This window comes from Leptodactylus fuscus, chromosome 1 (assembly GCF_031893055.1).
Source record: "Leptodactylus fuscus isolate aLepFus1 chromosome 1, aLepFus1.hap2, whole genome shotgun sequence".
Classification (NCBI taxonomy): domain Eukaryota; kingdom Metazoa; phylum Chordata; class Amphibia; order Anura; family Leptodactylidae; genus Leptodactylus; species Leptodactylus fuscus.
Window position 1 is genome coordinate 292,887,221 of NC_134265.1, and position 12,741 is coordinate 292,899,961.

The window sequence follows — 12,741 nt, forward strand, 5'->3', positions numbered from 1 at the left end:
ATGAGCCACCTGTCTAGCTCTGTCAACTGTGTAGTTCCAGCATTGGTGCTATCAAGCCACCACCAGGTGGCTTGGACGCATGTATCCAATCCCCCGGATTGGTACTGTGTGGTACTGTGGGCAGACGCGTGTATCTAATCCTTCGGCATGTGGAACTGTGTGAAGACGTGTGCACATATCTAATCCTTCAGTGTGTGGAACTGTGTGCAGAAGTGCGTATTTAATCCTCTGGTATGTGGGACTGTGTGCAGACGTGTGTATCTAATCCTCTGGCGTGTGATACTGTTTGCTGATCTGTGTATCTAATCCTCTGATGCATGTATCTCAGTTTGGATATTAGTGCTGGATTGTGCATGTGGAGTGACCGTGTATATTGCAGTTGGAATATGAGTGAAAGATTTGCAGGTTTGTATTGGATAAGGGGGGAGGGGGGGGGGCATTGTGTTGGGAATGCTGTATCTCAGCAACGGTATGCCCGAGCGAGTTGGAGTCTCATCTTAAACCTTCCTGGATACCTGAAGTATCTCTGTACCAAATTTGGTGAAGATCGGTCCAGTCATTTGGTTGCACATAGAGAACAGACAGACAAGAATTCATTTTTATAATATAGAGAGATACAGTGGCGTAACTACCAGGGTAGCAGGGTTAGCGGCTTCCACAGGGCCCGGGACATTAGGGGCCTGGAGACAGCCACTACCCCTGCGTTTTTTTTCTTTCTTAATCTTTTTTAAAATAATTTTTTCTTTCTTAATAGGCCGTTACAGGCCCTATTTACTTACCGGCAGAAAAAAAGAAAAAAGGCACCGAGCCGACCAATGTGTAGTAATTTAGAACAGTGACTCAAGGTAAGCAGAATATTAGGCCGCTCACCTGGCAGGGTTGTATAGGATACAACAACCCTGATGGCATAAACATCGAATAGGTTGGTAGGTCTAGGTAGCTGCAGGTCATACGCCAAGTGACGTCAAGGAATAACAATTGATTGAAGGACGGTCCTTAATTGCTATTTACTTACCGATCCTGGAAGTGGCTGGGATCGGTAAGTGACGCCATGGGCCCCATAAACATCATTATTATACTCGGGGTCTTTTCAAACCCCCAAGTATAACAATCAGAGGTCCAAGGGAGGTAAGGGAACATGAAAAACCATGTTACTTACCTTTCCACGATCCGTGCCGGTTCGGGCCTAGTTCTGGACGCTCCCTGACGTCACATGACGTCCCGGGTCATGTGACATCCTGGAAGTCATTGAAGAAGGCCGACACAACCAAGGAGTGCAGCGGAGCCGTAGATAGGTAAGTAACACTGTTTTTTATGTTTGTATCTGAAAAGACCCCAGAGTATAATAACTGTTCATGGGTGTCCACAGTAGGGCATAATATTGTGTGCAGGTGCCACTATGGGGCATAATACTGTGTGCAGGGGCCACTTTGGTTCATAATACTGTGTGCAGGGGCCACTATGGTTCATAATACTGTGTGCAGGGGCCACTATGGTTCATAATACTGGGTGCAGAGGCCACTATGGGGTACAATACTGTGTACTGGGGCCACTATGGGGAATAATACTGTGTGCAGAGGCCACTATGGGGCATAATAGAGAGCGCAGGAATGTGTGTGTGTGGGATGTCGGTCGGGGTCTTCAGCGGGCGTTGGTCGTGGGGGGGGGGGGGTTTGCGCCCATGTCAAAAGTTCATCAACGGCGGGTTCCTAGTTACGCCACTGGAGAGATATATATATGTGTGTGTGTGTGTGTATTTATGAAGACAAAACTGATTTTTGTATAGTGTGACAACATAATAATATGATATCATTGTTCCAGCAAATCTTTGTATCACATTCATACAATTCTCTCTTTTTTTAGAAGGCTAGTTAGATAGGTTTCGGGGCTGTTGCAATGGGTTCTTCTGCAGCGCCACCTGTAGGTAGACCTGTTATTTTAACTCTTCTTGTTTGTATTTATACTTTGGTAATATTTACTAAAGTTATATTATAGTGGACTCCTCGAAGGTAAACCCAAACACAGATGAGAACCAGGCCTTAATCTATGAGGTTATAGCACCAATGTCTTTGTCATGACAGTTGTTGATTTTTCTTTGTAGGAAAGTTAAAACCTGTATGTAAATGACTCCTGTGTTTGATATGTTGATGTCCACTTATGATGTAACTTTGCAGTAGTGTGCTGTGTTTTTGTCAGTAATCTGACCAGGTGTTATTGTTTGACAATTTTTTTTGTAACACATTAAATAAAACAAATCAAAAAGATATAATCAATCAGTATTCATTGAATATGGCATTCCTTCTGATATGTTCACAATACGCTTCTCTGTAGGATATGAAAAATCCCAGAAATTAACACTTTGTTCACATGTAACAAAACATACTTCAACTTCATGGTGTTTTTCTAAAGAAAAGTAAAAGGCTGAAAAAAGTGTGACTGATGTATTTCAGTATCATATTGGAGAGCTCCATAATGTCATAAACTTTAAGAATGTAATGCTATGGAGCTGTCCCACTATACAATACTGGGATACATGATTTGTAAACCTGAGCAGAGACCATTTCATAGTGTGCACCATGGTCAACATACAGCTCAATAATGTAAAGTGACAGTGCTGATACATGTGCCCCTGATGTGTAATATAGAGGAGCCTCTTCTGTTATATATGCCCCTAATGTATAATATAAAGGACACTTATCTGATACATGTGCCCTGATGTGCCCTGCATCAGGGAGTCTCTTCTGATACATGTGCCCTGCTGTGTAGTATAAGGAAGACTCTTCTGATACATGTGCCCCTGATGTATAATATAAGGGAGACTCTTCTGATACATGTGCCCCTGATGTATAATATAAAGGAGACTCTTCTGATACATGTGCCCTGATGTATAATATAAGGGAGACTCTTCTGATACATGTGCCCCTGATATATAATATAAAGGAGACTCTTCTGATACATGTGCCCCTGATGTATAATATAAAGGACACTTATCTGATACATGTGCCCCGATGTGTAATATAAGGAAGACTCTTCTGATACATATGCCCTGATGTTTAATATCAGGGAGGCTCTTCTGATACATGTTCCCTGCTGTGTAGTATAAGGGAGACTCTCCTGATACATGTGCCCTGATGTATAATATAAAGGAGACTCTCCTGATACATGTGCCCCGATGTATAAAATAAGGGAGACTCTCCTGATACATGTGCTCTGATGTATAATATAAGGGAGACTCTCCTGATACATGTGCCCTGATGTATAATATAAGGGAGGCTCTTCTGATACATGTGCCCTGATGTTTAATATCAGGGAGATTCTTCTGACACATGTGCCCCTGATGTATAATATAAGGGAGACTCTCCTGATACATGTGCCCTGGTGTATAATATAAGGGAGACTCTCCTGATATATGTGCCCCTGATGTATAAAATGAGGGAGACTCTCCTGATACATGTGCCCTGATGTATAATATAAGGGAGACTCTCCTGATACATGTGCCCTGATGTATAATATAAGGGAGGCTCTTCTGATACATGTGCCCTGATGTTTAATATCAGGGAGATTCTTCTGACACATGTGCCCCTGATGTATAAAATAAGGGAGACTCTCCTGATACATGTGCCCTGATGTATAATATAAGGGAGACTCTTCTGATACATGTTCCCCTGATATATAATATAAGGGATACTCTCCTGATACATGTGCCCCTGATGTGTAATATAAAGGAGACTATTCTAATACATATGCCCCCGATGTATAATATAAAGGAGACTCTTCTGATATATGTGCCCCTGATGTGTAATATAAAGGAGACTCTTCTGATACATGTTCCCCTGATGTAATAATATAAGGGAGACTCTTCTGATACATGTGCCCTGATGTGTAATATAAAGGAGACTCTTCTGTTATATGTGCCCCCGATGTATAATATAAAGGAGACTATTCTGATACATGTGCCCTGTTCTAAAGAGCAGATATAGTAACAATAAAGTGCAGTCATTAGGGCTATCTATATTAACATGCCCTCAGGTAAGGAGAATTGGCTTGGGATCTGAATGGGAACTGGCAGAGATGTGGCTATTGAAAACATTGGTGTCAAATGTGACACCCTAACAGGATTAGAGAGATGTCTGTGAGCCCCCTCCCCTCCCATCAGACTGGGCAGGAGAAGAGGAGGGGCATGAGGCTGAGCCCTGTAAATCTCACCTTACTTTGCTACGACTTTCAGATGTAATTACTACAGCAGGATTATTACAAGTACTGTGCTGCCCTGCTGCTGCTACTATAGTGCGCCCCCAGTGGTCGTGCACCCAGCGCTAGGGCAGGAGCTGTGCATGCTAGGTCCTGTAGTACAGGCACTTGGAGGGATTGTATCAGGGATCTGCACTGACCTGAAGGATCCAGCCCTAGCCTTATCCCATCTCTTCCTGACTGGACCCCGCTGCCTGTAGCTAGCACTTGGCTTACACTTTACAGGTCAATGAATGGATCTTTTATGCCCCCTGGATGAGGTCTGAAGGCTGGGAGTTCACACTGAGCGCTGCTCACACTTGGAGTCCAGCTGATCCTGCCGCAGCTCGTCACTGTGTGTGGAGCCCCCTCCCCTCCCTGGAGAAGCCCACGTCTAGGTGTGTACATTTCTTTCCATAGTCCTCAATGAGAGCAGTGTGTTGTATGAGGGGAGCAGACCCCGGCCCCCGCTTGTATGGATCAGGATGCTGCTGACCACTGCTTATCTTCTGTAAGTTCATAGAAAGGTGCTGAGAAGTGAATACAAGTGGTATATAAGGGATACAGTGATCTGCAGTGGGGAAGTACAGTGCACAGGCTGAGTGTATGAGGGTATACAGTGCACAGAGTGAGTGTATGGGGGTATAGTGCATAGGGTTAGTGTATGGGGTGTACAGTGCACAGGCTGAGTGTATGGGGGTATAGTGCATAGGGTTAGTGTATGGGATGTACAGTGCACAGACTGAGTGTATGGGGTATGCAGTGCACAGGGTGAGTGTATAGGGTATACAGTGCACAGGGTGAGTGTGTGGGGTATGCAGTGCACAGGGTGAGTGTATAGGGTATACAGTGCACAGAGTGAGTGTATGGGGGTATAGTGCATAGGGTTAGTGTATGGGGTGTACAGTGCACAGGCTGAGTGTATGGGGGTACAGTGCACAGGGATAGTGTATGGGGTGTACAGTGCACAGGCTGAGTGTATGGGGGTATAGTGCATAGGGTTAGTGTATGGGGTGTACAGTGCACAGACTGAGTGTGTGGGGTATGCAGTGCACAGGGTGAGTGTATAGGGTATACAGTGCACAGGGTGAGTGTATGGGATGTACAGTGCACAAGGTATGAGGTGTACAGTGCGCAGGTGAGTGCCTGGGTTATATACTGCTCAAGGTGAGTATATGAGGTATACAGTGTGCAGGGTTAGTGTACAGAGTATACAGTGCTCAGGGTGAGTATATGAAATGTACAGTACAAAGGATGAGTGTATGGGGTATACAGTGCTCATGGTTAGAAGATGGGATGTACAGTGCTCTGGATCAGTATATGGAGTATACAGTGCTTAGGGTGAGTGTATAGTGCTCAAGGTGAGTATATGGGATGTACAGTGTGCAGGGTTTGAATATGGGATGTATAGTGCTCAGGGTGAGTATATTGAGTATACAGTGCTCAGGGTGAGTATATGGGATGTACAGTGTGCAGGGTTAGTGTATGGAGTATACAGTGCTCAGGGAGAATATATGGGGTGTACAGTGTGCAGGGTTAGTGTATGGGATCTACAGTGCTCAGGATCAGTATATGGGGTATATAGTGCTCAGGGTTAATCTACTGTAATGTGCACTGCTTAGGGTCAGTATTGTGTGGTGTCTGTATATAGGATATGCATTGCCCACAGTCAGAATCAATCCAGTCAGTACATGGGGTGCACACAGCTCTCACTTTTGTGTATTTGGTGTTCAATGATTATGTTCTCTGTGCAATTTCATGAGACTCCCATATAATGATTGTTTTGCTTGTTGCCTGTTCCAATCCTCAGCTTGTCAGATGTACTGTTGTACAGATCAGGTCTTCCTGGCAGCCGGCCTGTGTAGTGGGAGAAAGACTAAGTGGATGAAGAAGCAGCAGCAGCCTCACAGCCTGGTCTACAGGCAGCAGCTATAGGGCCATCCTATTGTGTCTTATGGGAGTCTTATCAGGACTTACAAGCATCCATCAAGATCTTCAGACAGTGGCTGATCCTACTGGAGCAAACTTTTTTTTCTGGCTGTGTGCATGTGATCTTTGTTCAGATCTGATGAGAAAGGGAAGACCATTGTAAGTGCGGGAGCCATCCCCATAATAACCCTCTCACTACTGTGTACTGGTGTCACAGCTCTGCAGCCTGCACTGTGCAATGAACATGCTCCCCTGGATCCTCTTCTTCCTCACTGGTTGGACTTTCTGTGAAAAGTTCTCTTTGTGTTATGGCCTTGACTACGATTATCCCTATTATGACACCGAAGAGGAGAAACCTGAGGTCATTGACTACAAGGATCCTTGTAAAGCTGGTGAGTTCCCATATTTCTCATTCAGGGCTGTAATCTCAGTGCACAATGCAGCATCTAATGCTGCTTATTGTATTAAAGAGCTCACGTGTGGCTGGCACTGGGCACCCGGGCAGGGGTGGGTGGTGAATTTGTCACTTATATGAAGAATATCTATGTGGAAAATTGCACTACAAAATAGAAATATTTAAGTTGTCCTCTTCTGTCAAATTGTTTAAAAAATTTCTACTTTACAGTCCTTTAGTCTTATGTGTTTGGGATAATTGGATCACGGCCAAAATGGTTATCATCACACCTCTCCCAAGTGGTTGTCATCCAGCTTTTCTAGACTTCTGCATAGCAAGTCTTCCTACTTGTTAAGGTTTTTAGAGGTTGGGGATGTATCGCTGCATACCTGGACAAATCTGGTGTGCAGGAGGCTAGGAAAGCTTAGTGACCACTCAGAGGGAGCTGTGATAGCTATCATATTGGTTGTCACCCAGCGTTCCAGGGAGCAGATATAAGTCCCAGTTTTTCAGAAGATGATGAATCAAGATGTTATAGTCACACACATACAATTTTGTGTCAGATTTTTGGGGACATTTCACACATATCTCTGGTGTTCTGAAGTCCTATGCCGAAGTTTAAGGGAAAAAGAAAAAAAACAAGATACCCAGATCATGCAGCATTAATATATGGCCCAAAACCGTAAAATTATTAATATATGGCATGAAACAATGCTTTGTATTTAGTGTGTTTAACAATCCACTGTGGACTTTAAAGAAACATCTGGCTGCAAAAGAATCGTAGCGAAAAGCGCAGCAAAAAATGTTGCAAACTCTTGTTTGTGAATCCATATTAACAAGTAATATTTGGGGGGCTGCCCTTTCACTGTTAGTACAGTCCCTGAATTTGATAGATGCACATGCGGAGATACTTCCAATGGATCACAATGTAAGTAGAATCCATAAAAAAATGACTGTCAGCACAGCCAGCATTATCCTGAGCGTCCTTCCGGACCAGAGTACAACAGCTAAGGCAGCGTTACCCCCTGGCACACAAGTTGTCAGTCTATTAGGTATATTTACAATATTACATAACATATATTATTACAGTCAGTATCATAATATCAAATGTTACATTCTTTATGAAGTCGCAGTAAGGGATTCCATCTACTGTATTTGTACATAGTAAGATGAGACCTTTGACCCTGTGCCACAACACTGTATATTGTATAATATTATCATTAGTATTTCACCAGGCTGCAAATAACTTTACAGCATTGTTTTAACTCAGATGGTTATCATAATGTGCAAATAATAGCGCAATGAGTTAAAACAAATCCAGCACTGCTACATCCGTATGCACAGTGTGCTTACTACCTGAGAGACTATTACCATGACTGAGAGAATTCCCCTTTGTTTATTAACATGTCATATCCTATCCAAGGCTTCACGTGTCAGGGCTGAGAGGGTGGAGGAAGGAGAGAGTTGGGTGTAACTCTTAAACAGGAGGAGGAGGTGCTGTCTCCTTCCTCTCCGGCTTTATTACCCCCTCACGCATTTGTGAAGGTCTGCAGTTTCCTTGCTGTCTCTACTATACTAACAGCCTGGGGTCCTGACTGTGGCACACGTGCCGTATTGTTCCTGTACACATTACTACATGCTCCTTATGGGGAAATTCTTCACAAGCTTTACTACACATTATAAGCCAGTGAGATGATTTTTATTCATTGTGTTGGAAAACTGGAATGTGATTCGCCTGAAATCGTATTACTTATGCAGTTGTGAAAATGAGACGTATAGTCTTGGATCACTTGAAGGTCCAGGAACCGGTCCCGTTATATGTATTTATAGAGGATCTTAGTAATTCAATAGGATGAATGTGATTCGGCACAACGGATGCTTACACTTTCCCATCATCCATAGTTTTAGCAACTGTATCTAAAACCTCTACAGCACCTCTTATGCAGGCAGTCACCGAGATCTTTACTGTCGGACTTCATTGACCTAAAAATCTCCAATTCCTTTGTATTAGTAAATAATTTAATATTAGTGATGGACATATCCAGTATGAATGGCTTCTGAATAAAGTGCTTGTACATGTGATTGGTACTTTCTTCAGTAGACTGCCTTGTCTAGAAAGATAAGACATCAGGAGATTACCATTTCCCATCTTCAGTAATTTTTAGGGGAGACAATCTCAGGTATATAGCATGTAATGGAGCATTTGAATTTGGAGGCATAAAAGTAGAATGGAGTACAAAATCGTCCTATAGGTGACATACTATGGCTTCATACCTGTCTAAAATTATGTAGAGTCATCATATATATCCTACATGTGTCTGCTGTGTATTGTAAGCTCTACTGATCCCATTTTACATACAATCCTACCATCATAAAGCTAACCTGCAACTTAAAGGAGTTTTCCCATCTTCGGAATTTACAACAGTAGGTTCAGTGACTTCATCCACTGGGACTCCATGACAGTGGGAGTTCTTGGCTCCTGGTTCTGAATGGAGCAGACAATGGACAAGCGTGCCCCTGCTTCATTCTTTTGAAGGGACTACCAGAGATAGTTATACTTCATCTATCCTTGGTGTTCAGGACAGTACCAAAAGCAAATAACTAACGTACTTGGCGTTGCTGGGGGCCCTAGTTCTTGGACGCCCACCGATCTCCATTTTATCCTCTTTTCTGTGAATAGGGAATAATTAATATACTGCCCTATGTAATGACAGCATGCTATAGTACAGGTCCTTACTGCACATATACGGTCTATCAATCACTAATCTGTAGTGCTCTGTATATACCAGGCCTGTCTAGCTTATTCCTTCAGCTCTCCTAGAAGCACAGTATTTTTTCTTATATAGATCTACATATAGTGTTCTTGCATAGAGCAGCATAGGAAGCTGACGGATCTGCTTCATGTTCTTATAGATTATTTATAAGTAAACTTAAAGTAAATATAAAATCCTATTGGGACACGATTTATCTGTGATACAGTATATTCTGCTTTCTGGTTGTCATCCCCACTACAGCAGAGGCAGAAAGGTATTGGATGCTAGACATCAAGTCTCATATCAAACCAACATAGGTTCTGTGTCACATATTATACTGGGGGCAGTAGTACATTTATCTCAAACAGTGTTTGTAGCGCAGTAAGATGACAGTAAAATGTCTCCAATCTGCAGTATCAGTTTCTTGTTATATTCTTCTACAAAATAGATATGACATACTTCAGCATCCTGAAACAAACTCACTTGAAGCATATTCTGAAAACTGAAGGTATACATAGATACTGTATAATATCTGTAATAAAACTTTCTTTTCTGTACTGGGGGTATAAAGTACTCTTTAATATGAATATAACCCTCTGCCCACACAGAGAGGCATGCTGGCGGTAATATTTTTATATATCTGCATTTTCTGGAAACTAGTTAAAAAAATGTGACAGCATAATGATGATAAGCCAAATGCTCCACAGATGCTAAACTGTCATGTTCCTGTAGGGAAGACATGAGTGTGTTCTATCGAGCAGACAATAATAAGACTTCTGATAGAGAGAATACATAAAATCTATCTATCTATCTATCTATCTATCTATCTATCTATCTATGTCTATCTATCTAGGCGAAGCACAGAAGAATGAAAATTTATAAAATACCATACTTTATTGAAACATAATAAAAAACAACAGACAAAGGGGGACACAACACATGAGAATGAGTAAGGGCCAAGGAGGAAGGTGCAAGACCAGGGGTATAGGGATGGAAACATACACACATCAATGTCAATTAGAGATGAGCGGGTATTATTCGATTGAATACCTCCCTTTGCATAGTTATTGGTGTACTCGGTCGAATACCACGCGGTAAACATTCAATGCCCCTCCCACCTTCCCTGGCGTTTTTTTTTTTTTACACCAAAAACTATGCATGGGGAGGTATTTGATTGAATACACTCGCTCATCTCTAATGTCAATAAGTAGATGTACATCAAAAAAGTATTATAAAAGTATACAAACAATTAGATCAATAATCTATATGTGTGTAAATAATGTTATCCCATAATAGCAATGGTAGCATGCTAGCCAGAAAGAGTGACCCAGTCTCACATCCTAAGAGCAGCTGCACATCCAGGAAGAGAGAGGTACTGTAATACAAGTGTAAGTATATAGCATTACATGCCCATGGTGCATCCAGGCACTGTACCTACAACCAGCAGAAGGCCCACTCTTCTGCTGGTTGTAGGTGGGCCTTCTGCTGGTTGTAGGTGGGCCTTCTGCTGGTTGTAGGTACAGTGTCTGGATGCACCATGGGTATGTAATGCTATATTCTTACACTTGTATTGCCTCTCTTTCTTCCTGGATGTGCAGCTGCTCTTAGGATGTATATCCAATCTACTGCTGGCGAAACACTACACATAACGGTTAGCTGAATACCAAATATCTCACCTGATTTCCCAATTCTCATGCATGCTTTGCTTAGCTGAGCATTGCATGATCGCTATACACATTAAATGATCAAATGAGCCCATCAAACTTGGCCTGTTCAGCCAATACACATTAAATGTGTATGGGCATCTTAAGTCTATCAGCAATAGAATGGCATTATTAGATTGATTTAGCTGTCATAAGCCCAAGTGTGAAATGTTAGGTTTGACCCGTATATGTTTATTGTAGCAGGTGTTTCTTAGGCTGTGTCATGTAGTAAGTCTGTCAGTGAGAATCATAGTGTGTCTTGTTTTTTATTGGGTGGAGTAGTTGGTGATGTTTTTAGAACTTGCTGTACAATACGCAGGGAGACGTCGGTGTCAGAACATCATTGAAATAGTTACAGAGCACAGCTGAAGAAACAAATTATGTAACACTTCATTTTTCTTTTCCATGTTATGCAATGAAATGTGTAATATTCTTTTGAGGCACAATAGAAATGATCAAATCTGCGTTTCGATGAGCAGGATTAGCTGAGAGATGGTACGCTAGAGGATTCTGGTAATCATAACATATTGCCCATAAAATGGTTTCTCTCTGTAATGTATTTAGCAGAAAATTTGCTTGTATAACATTATTGCATAAGATCTTAAAGGGGTTGGCCATGTTCAGTCCAATGTTGAGATATAACAAATGTTATTGTTTGTGTAATAAAATTTGTACAATTTTCCAATATATTTACTGTCTCAATTTCTCGTGGTTTTCTAGATCTCTACTTGCTGTTATTCATTCTGCTTACTTCTAGTGATTAAAAATTCTGACCATGGTCATGTGATGTACAGTCCATGGTCATGTGATATTCGGGTCCATAGTCACATGATATACAGTCCATGGTCATGTGACGAACACAAAGGTGCACAGCTCTTTAGGGCTAGTTCACACGTGAACAAAGGGGCGGATTTTGACAGCGGATTTCGCTTCAAAATCTGCCCCTTTACAATGGTGGTCTATGTAGACCACCAGGCTTTTTTTCCCCGCTAGCGGCGGGCTGCCGCTAGCGGAGAAAAGAAAGGACATGCCCTTTCTTCAGGCGGAAGCCGCGCGGGCTCAGCCGCGCGGCTTCCGCCACCGGCAGCTCACTCCTTTGTCGGCTCATTCATTTGAGCCGACAGCGGAGGGGAAAGCCGCGACCGCGATGGTCGCGGCAGGCGGGTTTTGACAAGAGAGAGACACGGCTCACCGCGTCTCTCTCCGTGTCAAAACCCGCGCGGGCAGTTCACGTGTGAACTGACCCTTACTAGGCAGATGGCTGATTATTTTGCTGTGACTATAACGAGCTGTGCACCTGTGTACTCATCACATGACCATGGACTGTACATCACCTGAAATGACCGTGGACTGTACATCACATGACCATAGTCAGAATTTTATCCACTAGAGATAAGCAGAATGAATAACAGTGAAAAGAGATCTAGAAAACTGTGAGGAATTGATACAGAAAGTATATTGGAAAATTGTACTACTTTTTATTATACAAACAATAACGTTTGTTTGGTCTGAATGTGGCCAAGCTCTTTAAGACTGTAGTAAGGTGACTTTAGGCTTGATTCACATCTGTGTTCGGGTTCCTGTTCAGGATGTCTGCTTGGGGACCCTCCGAATGGAAACCTAATCTGCATTAAAAAGCAGTTATCTTAGGGAACCTGCGGCTCCCATATACTACAATGGGGTCCATATGGTTTCCGCATTTAAAATACAGAGAGAAAAGTGCTACTTACAG

General features: G+C 42.5%; 1 protein-coding gene across 2 annotated transcripts in view; it reads left to right on the top strand.

The window, feature by feature from the left end:
* The first annotated feature begins 4,211 nt into the window (after positions 1 to 4,211).
* LOC142183083 (tolloid-like protein 1) overlaps positions 4,212 to 12,741 on the top strand; it is a 94,665-nt gene continuing 86,135 nt past the window's right edge. For both annotated transcript variants that reach the window (XM_075258001.1, XM_075257994.1), the window contains exons 1-2: positions 4,212 to 4,628; positions 6,041 to 6,551. In XM_075258001.1, the coding sequence (XP_075114102.1) occupies positions 6,398 to 6,551 (154 nt within the window). In that variant the 5' untranslated portion in view covers positions 4,212 to 4,628; positions 6,041 to 6,397. The remainder of the gene's footprint in view (positions 4,629 to 6,040; positions 6,552 to 12,741) is intronic.